This window comes from Tachypleus tridentatus, chromosome 13 (genome assembly GCF_004210375.1).
Source record: "Tachypleus tridentatus isolate NWPU-2018 chromosome 13, ASM421037v1, whole genome shotgun sequence".
NCBI classification, from domain to species: domain Eukaryota; kingdom Metazoa; phylum Arthropoda; class Merostomata; order Xiphosura; family Limulidae; genus Tachypleus; species Tachypleus tridentatus.
The window spans coordinates 114,491,111-114,506,397 of record NC_134837.1 but is presented as its reverse complement, the minus strand read 5'-3'; the positions used below and the strand labels follow the sequence as shown (position 1 = coordinate 114,506,397).

General features: G+C 33.1%; 1 protein-coding gene across 10 annotated transcripts in view; it reads right to left on the bottom strand.

Moving 5' to 3' along the window:
- Positions 1–13,852, bottom strand: part of LOC143239864 (AKT-interacting protein-like) — a 34,764-nt gene extending 20,912 nt beyond the window's left edge. For 4 of the 10 annotated variants that reach the window (XM_076481454.1, XM_076481455.1, XM_076481449.1 and 1 more), the window contains exons 1-4: positions 13,542–13,703; positions 11,203–11,309; positions 7,993–8,098; positions 721–785 (exon numbers count right to left, since the gene is read on the bottom strand). In XM_076481454.1, the coding sequence (XP_076337569.1) occupies positions 721–785; positions 7,993–8,003 (76 nt within the window). In that variant the 5' untranslated portion in view covers positions 8,004–8,098; positions 11,203–11,309; positions 13,542–13,703. The other 6 variants (XR_013021413.1, XM_076481452.1, XR_013021412.1 and 3 more) reach the window with 6 other exon arrangements.
- Between the last annotated feature and the right edge of the window lie 1,435 nt (positions 13,853–15,287).

Sequence of the window (15,287 nt, the reverse complement as noted above, 5' to 3'; positions counted from 1 at the left end):
GTCCTCAGGAATGGCACTCTGAAATCTTGCCCAGACTGATATTTTCCCTCACTTCCACTGGGTAGGAATATCTTTAGTAAAAGCAGTTTTATTTTTCTGATACAGCAACTGGCCTTTGGAATGGATTGTTTTCAGATGTAATAGATGTAGTAAATTTAATGGAGTTTAAGAAAAGACTTGGCAAGTATTTTAAAAACTTGTAGTTTCACCTAAAATTACTTTAATGGATGGGATAGCCTGAAAGAGCTGACAGGTCCCTTGCTGTCCTTAAATTTTATGTTAATGTAACAAATTAAATGTTCTTTGTTTTCAATACAATAATGCAGAATTCTATTCATTTTCATGGAAATAAATACATGTACAATTTTATAATTAAAATGTAAGATAAGCCCAAAAGATACTTCATTATTAGTTTTCTTTTTGTGAAAAACTAAATATACAAACATATTGTTTAACTGTAGCTATGCTACAAAAAGTCACTGATTCTCACAAAACTAACCATGGGTAAAACAATGACGTATTTTATAAAGCTTTTCTATTTCTGTAACAGCTTTGAACTAGTATTTCATTTTTGTAGTAACTTCTGAAATAAATAGTGATAATTTTATCACAATAAACTCAAACAAATCTGCTCAAACACCACAATTTCCTATGTTAAAAATGATACACTACATTTGTATTAAAGTAAAAGTGATGTTTAAAATACAGAGGCTAACTTACTCAGTGGTGAACCAGCTGATGGAACAACATATACCCCAGGTAACCTTCGTCTCTGGAGCATCACACTGTAAGAAAAGGGAAAAGTTACATTAATATTATTGCATTACCACTTGAATAATATTTTTAATATAATTTGATTGAATTATTTTGAAATGCGCATTATCTCTTGAAATTGGCATTTACTTTGATATTTCAACCACTTTATGTCTTTCAGGTGTGCATACGTATATAGCCACTGTACCTGCTCATTAAATGAATGAAACAAAAACTCCTATCTACCAAAAGATTGAAAATTGTGCCTTATTTTTCTTTCTTAAACATAATAACATTAAAAATGCAATAAAAATATATAACAGTACCAATACTGAAAAGAAAGACACCATTTATAAAAATTATATCAGTGGTGACATAGTCATTCTAATGCTGAAGGACACTCAACATTGATAGTTTTTCCAAATTTAGAAAAGGGGGACTAACCCTCTCTCATGACCTTCCTCAAGTCACTGTGCTAAGTTTGGTGCTGATTGAGCAAGAAATGTGGAAATCTAAAAGGAATAGATACACATGCATATTGACATTTACTGATACATGTTATATAGAACATTCTTTATAGGACATACAGAAGTTCTTTACTTAGTAAATAAAATTAATGAGTAAGTAGTTTGAAAGATGACATTTGCCTAAGCTGAAAATGTATCTCCAATAATACCTCCTCTGATAATATCCATATTTCTCAGTCTCCAGCATTTCCACTGTTTGCCTATCTTAGCTTAATATTAAAAAAATTTGCTCTAGCCTTTTATACCCCACTCAAATGCTTTAGGTGAATTCCAATTTTCAAACTTTTTCTATTTAGGTACAATATATGAACACCTTATTCAAGACATAAAATGGCTTTCAGTGGGGAGGTAGGATGGGATAGTGTCAGCAGAGGAAAGTGTTATTAAAAATATATTTTCAGTGTAGGAAAATGTTAGCTTCCAAAACGTACTAAGCATCCACTGAAAGTATGGCTAAAATTCTACATTGAGGCTGGTGTAGGCATTATCCACACAGAAAACATCTGTACAGAACAAGAGTGTACCACAATAAAAATTGGTATAAGAGTGGGAGAACTGCACTACATCCAGAACAGATATGTTCTTCACCTGTAACTTTGCTCTGACATCAAAGGTGGAATAGAACACGAGTAAGTGTCAGTAGAGATCAGACCTAACCAGACTGCTGAAATTCCACAACTTGGGATTGGAACTAAAGAGTTGTGGCACCTATGTACCATGTTAGTGGCACATATATAGACACACACACACACTTAGTTTTGATTGTATCCCAACCTGTAGCCAGAGTATGATACACTTCACCACACTGGAATCATCATGATGAAAATGTAAACAGTACCTAAATAGACAAACTTTCTCCTCCACTTGAAAAAGTCCAAAAGGCAACACACTAGGCATAGAATGACAGTATTGTGTACACCATACTCAACCAAAGGAACAGAACTCATCCAGTCTGGAATTATGAACACTCATCCTTACTCCTCAACCATACGGAGGAGTATTTCACTTGACCCAGAATTATGGAGAAGACGTAGAACCTGCACTCAACCAATGACCTAGGATGAAACCATTTTGCATTTGGAATTTTAAGGAGATAGCTGACCTCCTTTCGTGAACTTTGTACAAAACCAACACTGATCAAAAAGAAGAGCCACACAATCCTCAACTGGATAACATCATGTCAAACTTCAGCTGAAATTACAAGTAGGCTCAAAAGCAAGAACGTGTCACTCCTACTAACATCTGGGAAAAACATCCAGGGACCCAAAAGGAGGGCCCCAACTTCACCCTCTTCTCCAAGACTGGAGGAACACACTCAAACATCCTGGATGAAAAAAACAAACTACCCCAGCGACTTGAAACTGGGAGTTCTCAAGCTCCTTTAGTAGTCTGGTGAGTAGTACGTGTCGGAAAATCCTGAGGAACAGTGTTCTGGAAACAGTGCAACAGGCAAACCAATTATAAACTATGGAGCTGAGCCTTGAATACAGGATCATAGTCCATGTATAGAAAAGGCACAGCAGTGATAGTGCCAGAGCAGACAGATTTAGCTGCAGTGTCTGCAAGCTCATTCCCACAAATAGCAACGTGGACTGGTATCTGGACAAACTGGATCAAATCAGTTTTGAATATCGGCGAGAACAGGGTATAAACTAACGTGAAATGGTTCCAGGGCCAGTAGAGAACTAAGCAAGTGAGTATAAACAGTGCAATTTGAGTACTGCTTATCTTCTATGTGATCCAGGGCAATAGAAATGGCATACAGTTCAGCAGTGAACACAGAAGCTGTAGAGGGGATTCTGTGCACAACCACTGAACCACAACAAACTATGGCAGAGCCCACAGAGTCACCTGATTTTGAACCATTTGTATAAATAGGAAGGGGAGGATGGTTTGAAAGATGTTCAGCAAATAACAGACAGTATTTCCAATAGGAAGTATCTGCATTTCTCAGATGATTTACAGATAGGTCACATTTGTGGTCTGTAATAAGACATGGGATGGGCTGACTGGTGGATACAGTAATGCTATCCAAGGACAAACCCAATTCACTCAACTGCTCTTGGATAACAAGGCCAAAAGGAGCAATAGCAGATTGCATGTTTTGAAAAAGCATGGCCCATCAAGGAAAAAAAAACAAAACACAACCCCAGGTGGGATGCTTTGGTAAGGAATGAAGTTTCAAAGCACACAGTAGACAGTTGCAAATGGCAAAGGTGCAAAGGACGTTCATGAGACTTTGTGTGTAAGTTCTGAACTGGGAAGTGCAGAAAGCCCCAATACAAAGCCAAAGTCCCTGTTGATGAACGGGGTTCAGCATTTTTAAGGCCAAGGTCCTGGCAGAGCCATAGATCAGTGATCCATAGTCTAGTTTCATTCGAATAAGAGAACAATATATCTTTAGCATAGAACATCAATCTGCTCCCAAAATGGTGGAAAAATGACAAGAAGGATGCTCAGTGCTCTTGTACATTCGACCCTTAGTTGCTTGATGTGTGGTATAAAAGTAAGCTTACGGGCAAAGATAAATTCCAAGAACTTTGATTCAGGGACCACAGGTAGCACAACTTCACTGATACGGAGTTAGGATCAGGGTGAATACCTCGTTGGTGATAAAAGTGCAAGCAAACAATTGTAGAGACAGAAAAGGTAAAACTGTTTGCTGTGGTCTACTTCAATATATGATTGAAGGCAGTCTGTAGCTGCTGCTCAATATAACACATGTTCAATGCTGACATGGGATGTGAAAGTTGTTGACATAGGGCCAGTTTACAACAGTAAGAGGGAGTTGTTCTGTGATGGCATTAATCTTTATAATGAAAAGTGTGACACTCAAAACACAGCCTTGAGGGACTCCAAGTTCCTGTAGAAAAGAACAGGAAAGTGCTGAACCCACACAAACTTGGAATCGCCTGCCCATTAAAAATTTTAAAATAAATATGGGCAAATGGTCACGTAACCCATATAAATGGAGGTCTTGCAAAATACCATTCCTCCATATTGTATCATAAGTCTTCTCAAGGTCAAAGAATATTGATACAAGATGTCGTTTGAGAAAAACTTCTCTGGTTGAGGGTTGAAGCGAATCAGGTGGTCCATGGTGGAGCATTGTCATCAAAACCCACACTGGGTGAGTGAGAAGAGGCTGTTTACTTTGAGGAAACAAACAAGATGAGAATTAACAATCCTCTCTAAGATTTTGTATAGACAGCTTGTTAAAGTAACTGGATGGTAATTTGAAGGATTCTTAGGATCCTTCTCAGGTTTAGAGTAAGGTAGGAAAAAACCTGCTGCCAGGCATCAAAAAAACATTCTCCTGCCAGATCTAGTTAAAAACAATCAGAAGAATAGCAAGAGATGCAGGAGATGAATGGCACAGCATTTAAAAGTGTATATCATTAGGTCCGACCAACAAAGGGCCAGTTTGAGTTCCACAAGTGTAAAGGAACGATTATAGTCATAGAGACAATCAGCCTGAAAGGAAAGAGGTAATTATTCTGCTCGAGTCTAGTACGTCAATGAGTTAGTACAAGCCACATAACACTTGAAGGTTCTACAGGACATACCAACAGATCAGGATTGGGGATGTCATAAAGGTGAGAAATGGCTGGCAAATGGATTGGTAAGAAGGCTCCTCCTTTCCTGATTGCATGAGTCTTGGGAAGAAAAGACCTATCAGGGTAAAGCAGGACAAATGGGCAATGATAAATAGTCCTATGCACATGAATTGCAAACAACACTGACCAACAACAAAAACAGTATTTAAGAGAACGATGAAGAAAAGAACAAGGAACTAAGGCCTCAAAAGGAGGATGAGACATGAAAAACAACTGTAAAATCCCAATTTGGTAACTTGAAAAGTTTGCTTTAGCTAAAGAATACAAAAGAATTCTAGCAGACCATATAGAACTGGGGATTCAAAATCCTTCCAATATTTGGAATACCTAAAAATAGTGGATAAAGATACCTTACATAAAGCCATTGTAGACAAAGCAAGACCCTTCTCAAATACCCATGTCATAAAACAGGATATGGTAATACTTTGGAATGAAGAGGGTTTAAATACCTCTCAATACACAACTGACAATAAATGTTTCACTTTTGTTAATAAATGATCATGGCTGGCCTACAGAGAGATTTAATTAAATTCAAAGGAACACAATTTCCAAATTTGAAAATGGAGTTTCCATATATCTGGGTGGAGAATGTCTGATCAAGGTTGCCTCAGCAGAGACTGAGAATATGAAAGAAATAAAGGTGGACACTCCTGCAGGTAGTGAAGAAGCAAAAACTATGCTTGAGTTGGCGAATATGGTGTAACCAAGAGAACTCAACAGGGAATAGAACAAACCATAGTTAGAACCTGGGTAAACAGCCAAACTGGGAGAAAATGCATACAGATATGAATCTGTCCAGTGCTAAATGAACACATCTACTGCAATGCTTGAGAATAAGGTATTGAAGATCAAAACAACTGCAGTGTAGGATTCCAATGATTCACAAAGGCATTAATCATTGGAGATCTGAAATGTGAGCAAATCCACTTATAAACCTTATGATGTAGCATCAGTTATGCTGGAAAATTCAGTTGGGTTAAGACAAGTGATCTGAAATTAAATTTAACCCCTTTGGAACATGACATACTTAATGACTCATTGGATAAGAGTATGCACAGTACAGAAGGTCCAAGGTATGAAAACAAAGGTCTTGAGAATGTGTACTTCCTCGAAAAGAAATCTGAGATACCACCATGGAATTGTCAGAATGTATCATATCAATTTTTCCCTTCAAGGAAAACATGCTTTGAACCATTGCCCAGTGTACTGCATGAAGTTTAAGAACACTGATGTGAAGGATAGACTTATCTTCCATCCAAGTACCCTGGAGTTCCTAACCTTGAAGATAAGCACACCATACCTAAAAAGATGTCTGAACAAATGGATCTTGGGATGAGGTGGTGAAATAAAAGTGTTGTTCCGATCCAATCACTATTTCACAAATGACAATGTTGCTCCTATGTAAGGAGACAGCTCATCCAAAGGATCAGGATGCATGATCTACTGATTCCACAGTGATCAGTAAAGGGACATCATATGCATTCATCCCAAAGGAAAGATAGGCTCAATGGATGCCCACATCCAAAAAAAAAAAAGAGATGACCAAGAGAAGTAAAAGCCTGACAGCTCTTTCCATGGCTTGAAGCCTTATGTATGGTGGTTGAACACATCTTAAGAGAGTATTGAAAAATACACACAGATGAATGAGATATTGTATTGGTGACAAAATATATTTCTTCAGTGTGATAACGAAATCCAATTTTGTGGCTTCTGAAAGGAGAATCTGAGAGTGTTGTTCTACTAATTGATACGAAGGAGCAAGTTTTCCATATAATGATGTATGCACAGATCCATGTAATTTAGGTGATGAGAAAAACTTCAAAACTTTGAAGAAGGCACAAGATGCTGATATAAAACCAAAAGGTAAAGCTCTGAACTGCAACACTCCCCAAAACCTCACAAAAATCCAAGAAAACAACTGAAGAAAAGAGGCTGGAGGTGGCTTATCAAAATGTTTCTCTGTTTAGGTCAATTTAGTAAAAGGAACAGCCAGAAAAGCAAGTCTAAATTCTCCTCAATGATTTGCAAAAGCCACCCCAGAATCCTCTGAAGAGATACCCTTGGTTTGCATCACAACAGATCATATCATGGACATGTTTGAATGAGACTGACCCATCCCATCAGGTGACAAACACTAGATACGAGAGGCAGAAGAGGAGAGGTTTGCTTGAGCTCTGCAATAGGAACTGTAACTTGAGAATTTATACTTATCAGTAAGATTTTTTCATTTTTATGTAATATATAAATATAAACAAAAAGATTGAGATTTTGCCTGAGGTACTTAAGTGAAGTACAAAAGACTGAAACAAGCATTCTAAATGCTTAGATAGGCAAAGAGTCAAAGTCTTAGAGATTGAGAAATGGCTATATTATCAACAGATTTAAGTATGATTTGGAAACAAGTTTCTTTGTAAAAGTAACTAGTGGGTTAGCTTCTCAGTTCAGTAAATACATCTTTTGATTCTTACTTCAGTGAATAGGATACTAGTTACTGCAACACCTGCAAAAGTAGTAGTGATATTAAAAATCACAACTCTTGTTTTATTGGCTTATTGACAAGCCTTATTTGAAATAGGAATGAAGTTGGTCAAAACATTTTCATTGTAGAAGCTACTGCAGTTACCATGTACCAGAGTTAATAAAAACATGGGGTTTCATGTCTAGAGAAATGCTGACAGGAATTATGATTTGTTTTATAATAAAAATTGCTAATAGCAATAAAACCATTATGTAGTAACACACAAGGACAAATTTCATGTTATAATACACCACTAAGGTCTTTCAAACAAAACAATATATGATTCATGTGAGAAATAACTTAGTGGATTTATTATAGCCTTAGCATCAATAAACAGAGAAGTAATGTACATGTACAATTTTTAAAACTGATTATGGATAAAGCTTTTTCAATGAATCTTTTATAAAGCACTCTTCAACATTCTCAACACCCACAACAACTCATGAAGTTAATAAAGGAAATGATAGATTAATTTTGAATAAAAATCAAGATATCCTGAAATTTAATGAACTGTAAACCATGGTCTGTCTACATATAGTTTTAAAGAAGCAACTGTAATTTAATTAAACAAACTTACTATTCAGTCATCAAAGAGTATTTCACAAAGAATGGTGCATAACTTGGGTCATTTCGTGGGCTACTTTTCTGGCCAACCACATTCACAGACAATCCATACAATGGAACTAAACACAAAATAAAACCTGAAATTTTATATTTTACACAAGTTTAGTTTTAGTAGAAATATATATTAAAACAAAATCATTAAAATATTTAAGTTTAGGTAAAATAAAAAGTGACTGACAAAGTAGTTGTAACAATATTATACTTGATGCTTAGAAATGATTACCAGAAAATTTTAACTGAAGTCTTGAGTACTGAAGAAATAAAATATTTGGCACTTAGAACAAATATTTATTCAAAACTTTTTCTTTAGCCTTTGATAAATCAAGAAAGTGTTGCCTGAGGGGTGGAGAGATACGTTTATTTTATTTTTAAAGGGTATATTAAGTTAGAGAGAGATTATATATCAGTTAATCTTACTTGCACAGTGAAAAAAAATCTAGGTCTGGTAAAAGAAGATTTACAAAGTAATTGAGGGAAAAATTATCTCATAAAAGAAATTAAATATGCTTTCACCAATGGAGAATCTTACTTATCTGTTACAAAAGAAAGATTGTAGACTTGATAAACTTGGGTTCTCATTAAGCTTTTGATAAGGTGCCACATAAAAGATTATCAAGGTAAATCACACCAGTAGGAGTTAGGATAGTGGGATTATAGAGTAGCTGGAAGAAAAAAAAAAAGAAAAAAGCAGCAAACATTTGCTACAAAGTCTAACCAATCTAACAGACCCTTGTTTTTAGTGGAGAAACTCAGGGGATCAGTGGTATGATACTGATGTGAAGAACTAATAAATTAGTCAAGTTTGCCAATGACAAACTAATTATTCTAGCTGTATTCATTATGTTGAGGGTCACATTTTAAATAGGATAAACATTTGGTAAATTATTTTTAACTATATTAAGTGCAATAATTATTATAACTTGGATTATGCATTTGATATAGATGGTTTTAGATGTGGCAGATAAGTCATTTAACCCTTTCATGACAGATCAAAAACCATATCATTAAGTTTGTTACCTTGCATTAAAAATTTTATTGTACTATTTTATGAATTTACATCAGTAAGTTTGGAATCAAACTGAAGGTTATAATTCAAACTTTTTTAAATTTCTTAATTTAAAAGTAAATATTAAAAGAACACATCCAAATATAGATATTAGTGAGTCGCATGGTATGTTAAATGTAGCATTGTTTAAAATTTGACATTTGTGATGTCAACGTACCAAATCTATAGTTTTGTACAAATTTAAGAACTCAAATTACAAACATTATCAAGTTATAATATCAAATAAGAACCTCATATCTTTTTATTTTACTGAGATATAGCTTATATACTGAATCAAACATTGTTCACCTCTTTCCATTTTTGGAAATGGTTCCTTATATACAATTACTTCAATATATGACATGAATAACCAATAAACAGCTTAGAATATCCCCAGAGTGGTTTTACCTACCATTTTAATCTTTGAAAAGGCTTCCACATTCCTTCAATTCAAGATTTAAAGGTTGCATCTTTAGCCTACTTGAAGTTTCATATTTTTTTTAAATCTAAATATATCTTAATAACTAAGATTAATATATTATAGTGGAATTGAATGGTATCATTTTGGTTATTTCTGATTTTTTGGTTATTCAACTGTATATGTAAAACCTAAAAGAATTTTAAAAAATTGTTTGATATCCTCCAGTGCAAAATTTTAAAAGGCTTAGCAACTTGTGTCCAGTAGCAACCAAGTCCAAAGTTCATAGCCAAAAGAAATAATTGTTTCCTTTACTTCTTGATTTATCATTTTATATGTTAAGAAAAATAAGTTTAATAATTTATTTCTAAATTGGAAAAATCAATATACATATATATATTGTATAATAATTGAAATATGACTATATATCACAAAATACTAGTCCACTAAAACACAGCCAAGACAGGGAAAATTAAAGATCAGTTATATTTTACTGGATATAAGTGCATGTGCCCTACATCAATGAAAGATTTGTTATGCAATTAGACATGACTGTAAGGTCAATATAATAACAAAAAAATATGAAAATATATACCATTATGAGACTTAAGCTACTTAAACATTTGTACTTTCATCTTATAATATGTAGTCATTCTAGCACAAAAAAGCATAATTTATATTTCCTAATTTTTTATGATGTTTACGAGGTTGGTCAAGTGACTGACCCTACATAGTTTGAGTAAAGAAACTTAAAAAATATAAAGTCTTACACCTGATTTTTTTATATAGCATACTTGTAATGTTTACTAAAAGTCTACTAAAGTTTGTGAAGATACACATACTGTATCAAAAGTTATAATGCAAATACTTAATGCATGCAAATGTGTAAACAAACTCATGTATCATACACCAAACTCATAGCAAAAGGGTTAAGACAACTAATAGCACATACTCATTACAAGTCAAAACAGGCATTCCTTTTCAAAATAAATAACTATATAGTTGTCACTTGGAATACTGTTTACTGTTTTAGTGCAAAATACACATGCTCCTTATAAAAAAAAACACAAGAAGACAAGTGTGGCTAAAAGTACCAACCCAGGATGAATCACAAAGAGCACAATAAATACATTTAAAGAAGAGCATTACTGCTGTGACAGGAGAAAGATGACCAAGAGGGGTGGTTAAATAGGATGACATGAAATAAAAACATCATACAAGAAAGAGAGTTGCTTAAAATGTATGAACTAAGAGCAACAAATTCTGTAAAAACATTAAAAGCAAAATGTTACGATGGGAGTGGGGTCTCAAATTTGAGAGATGACACAAAAAGACTCATTACTATTGTTTGTTAGTTTTTAAATTTTATTTCTTCTTAAATATTTACAAATAGATTTAAGTGACATCTCTCAACCTGAACAGCTGTTAGATGCAGTGGTCTAGAACAGTGAATAATACAAAGCCTATTCAAGCATATTATTTTTGTTATACAATTATTACTTCATGATTAAATATACACCTTAGTCTACAAATGTATGAAAAAATAATTAAATTTCTATTTAGGATACATTTTTAATTGTTATTCTTATTTTAACAACATGAATCCTTGAGAAAAAAAATTTTCATAGTTATTGTAAAATTTCAAGTTGCATTACTAATTAAATTTTTTTTAAACTCATTTCTTTTTAAATTATTCTTACTTTTTCAATATAAATACAGTATCCTAGCCTGTATTTTTTGGGGTCTACATTTGCCTTAAGTCTCCTAGGCTGCAGTTCTGTCTTCCCTCCCATTATTCTGCCACTGACTAGATAGAAACAAAATCAAATATGACAATCAAATTAATTTTGACCTTACAAGGAATTGGAAAGAATGATACTTCTCTTGGACTAGATATTACTTCAGTGTTTTGAAGAAGGTTACAGACCAAACATGAGCGACTTGCTACTATTTCTTGTAAATCCAGGAACAATGAACAGGTTTCAGAAGACAAGTCTGCTAATGTTTCATTTTTTTAAAGTGATAAGAAAAACTGTTCATGTAAGTATAGGTCTGTTAGCATTACATCTGTGATGGATAGTTTTTAAAAGTTTGGTAAAAGATTTGTAGTAAATTATTTCAACAAAGTTTAAAAAAATTTTGGGTATTCACTAGGGGATAATTTTTTGGTGTTCATTAAAATAGTTGAGGGTGCAGAATGTGTATATTGATTTTCAGAAAGTATACAAAACTTGTTAAAAATATGTGGGAGATAAGTTGGTTTACCTAATAGAAAAGCTTTTGGATGGAAGAATATATATGGTTGTTATAAACAGAATTTAGACAACTTGAATTAATGTCACCATTGGCATACCTCTGGGTATAGTATCAGAGTCTTTACCAATTTTGAATTACATCAAAGTGACACATACAAAGAAATAATTGACAAATTTCTCTAGGTCTTGGATGTTGTAAGAAAGATGCTTCTGATTTACAAAATTATTTAGATTATTTGGTGTTTTGGGTAAATAAACTGCTAGCAATGAATTCATGATGGTTTAATAATGAAGATAAGGCAGTTGACAGAACACAAAAAATTTTATTTAGAAGTTTGAATGTTTTGAAATAACTTATTTCATCATCAACAAAATTTAAAAATTGTGTTCCTGAAATTATATCATCATTAATTTATTTAGTTAAGAAAAGCAGTTAAAGGACTGATAAACCAATGTTTATACATATAAAACAACTTTAGGTCTAAAGAACTTTGTGAATCATTAAGGTGATCTTCAGCTATATAGTAGACTTTTTTAAAAACAATAGAATTCAGGGTCTAAAGATCCTGCTGTGATGACAGAGAAATCCTTAAATGATACATCATGACTTGTAGTTTAAGAATGTACATAACTGGGTGAGTGGCTGGGTTTAAGTAGTGGATAACTGGTTCTTTTAGACACTCCCAATTGTTCACAGACTACATTACATGGTACATTTCATTTTCATTTTGCATAACAAAAGAACCTTAATGATTCACAAAGTTTTAACCCTAAAATTATTCTAAATTTTCACACACAACTCAGCTGTAAAATTATGTTTATAGTTTTACACAAGTTATTTCAAATTGTTCAAACAAATGTTGTACATATTTTTTCAACCATTTTCATCTTCATTAATAAATAAATTGATTGTTTGTTGGACTTCCTACAGAGCTAACAGGCATATAAATGGCAGATCATGTTTAATTATCATAAAAGCAATATAATGCTTTTGGATTATCACAGGTTAAATTTTATATGACTAACACTTCAGATTATATCGAGGTAGAAATATAGAATGTAAGCCTAAAAAAATTGTAATTTCATCGTACTTGTTTGGTCTTATTTGAAATATTATGCAAAGTCTTGAACATCTTACCTTAGGAAAGACACTAAACAGTTAGAAAAGGTCCAAAGAAGGGTTACTAGCATTAGTGATACCTAGGATGGAAACTTTGTTATAGAAAAACAAGATCTCCATTTTTTTTTTTTTTCTAAATGAAACGAACACTGTGGAAGTATAATTTTTTTCATATTTTATTGTAAGAATGGTAAGACTTTGTAACACTGATACAAATTTGGTAGATTATGACTCTTCTTCAATTAAAATAATTTTTGGGTTATCACAGGTTAAATTTTATATGATTATGACTGTAACCAGTAAGGTGTTTGGCCTTTTAAATAATGAAAATAAGTGGTTTTTATTTATTTTTTAAAATAGTTTTATCGTCTAAGTAGATCACCAAGTTCCATGTTGCTCTTAAATTTTACATTATAGTTTTATATCTACGATGGAAACAGGAAAGGCTTGTAATTACTAACGTTAGAATTTATAATAATATATGCTTTTACGAAAACTAACGGTAGTTATTAATATTAGGGCAATTCGTTTGCTTTCCTTTCCATTTACTTTAGCCTGATACGTTAAGTAGCTTAGTTACTTTCATTAGTAAAGTTTCTCAGTTAATCAACTGTCTAAAAATTGTGTAATATACAATAGTATTCTACCTCCGCTTTCCTCTTACCTTTCTAAAATATTTTCCAAGAAAACTTTCGAGTTAAAAATATAAAAAGGATCATACCACAGCATCGTTTTAATACCAAACAGTATCTGAATACTGAATTATAATAATATCCGCTAGAAGGATTGTTGTGCATAAATATAATTTCTAATATTTTATCTTTCAGCATACCAGTGACACAACAGCATGTCTGCAGAATTACAACGCTAGAAACCGAGTTTCGATACCCATGATAGGCAAAGCACGCACATAGCTTATAGTGTAGCTTTGTATATAACTTCAAACAAACAAACTGTCTTGGTAACTGCGAAAGAAACTAAAAAAAAAATTGACACTATATTACCATTATACATTACTATTTAATACCTGTAACGTGAAAGTAAATTTTGTTCTAGCAAAATTCAATAAATAAAATGTGGCATAAACTAACATTAGAGTAATGCATATGTTGCTGTGTTTTCGTTTTTAAAGATTTCCAGGTATCTCACATTTTCAGTTAAAGACAGAGAACAAAACAAGACCCCGAAGAATCAAGGTTTTGTGAGAGGAATAGAGTACATAAAACAATAAACAACAACAAAAATATTCCCAAAAAAGAGACTGAGAAACATGCAGTGGAACATAAATATTTATATGAAAGTGTTTTATTTTCAGTAAGATAAACTTTAACCCTTCCTTTCTTAAAATAATGTGAATTTAAACAAAATTTAGTCAATTCTTCTAAACAGAATTTTTACTCTCATTCTCCAGTGAGGGTGAAATATATATGCAGGTACATGTTTTTTAAATCTATAGTGTTATACAGATTTTAAAACTGTTTTGTTTATTTGGTTTGCATGCAGTTTTAGCGTAAACTTGTAGTTCAGAAAGTCATTGAGAATGGGTGGTTGTAGTTGTTTTGATTTTTAGTCTCTATATTAGAGACAGTCAATCAATTTTGCCGAAGACGATTTTGCAGTAATATATAATATAACAGTTGAAGCAGCTACTGATTGTAATGTTTTCTGCTGACCAAGTTCAAGTTATTTAAACAGAACAGCCACTCAATACTATGAGAGAACAAATTCCACAAGGTGTCGCTGTCGATTGGACAAAGAAACAAAGTCTGACGTTTTCAATTCACGCACAACTTGTTTTTAATTCACTTCTGAATTAAAATCTGAAATATTCTTTAGGGATCACAGAACGCACTTGACAGAGCTAAGGATTTGGGCGAATACCCCATTGGTAGCAAAATGCATGTAAACAGTTTCGGTTCACGTCAGTAGATGATTGAGGCCCGTCTGTAGCTGCCAATCAATTAACCTTATGCTCAATGAATGACACAAGATGTGAAGTCATATATTGTCTGTTAGCTACTGTTTCAGTAACAGTATTCATTTTTTTTAAATAAATGAAAATTATGACACTGAAAAACTTAAGTTCCTGTCAGAAAGAACATGAAAGTGTCAAACCCACAGAACTGGTAGTCACCAGTTAATTAAAAAAAATAAAAAACGACAAATGGCCATGCAACCCATAAGTGGAGATCTCGCAAAATGCTATACTTCCACACAGTATCATAAAACTTAAGGTAAAAAGAAACAAATAAGATGCCACTTGAGAAAGGCTTTCCTGATTGTATGTTTCAAGTCAAATCAGATGGTAGTACATGGTGGAACACTGCTGTCGAAGCTTACACTGGATGGGGGAGAGAAGGTTGTTTGATTCAAAGAACCAAACAAAACGAGCTTTAAATATCCTTTTCAA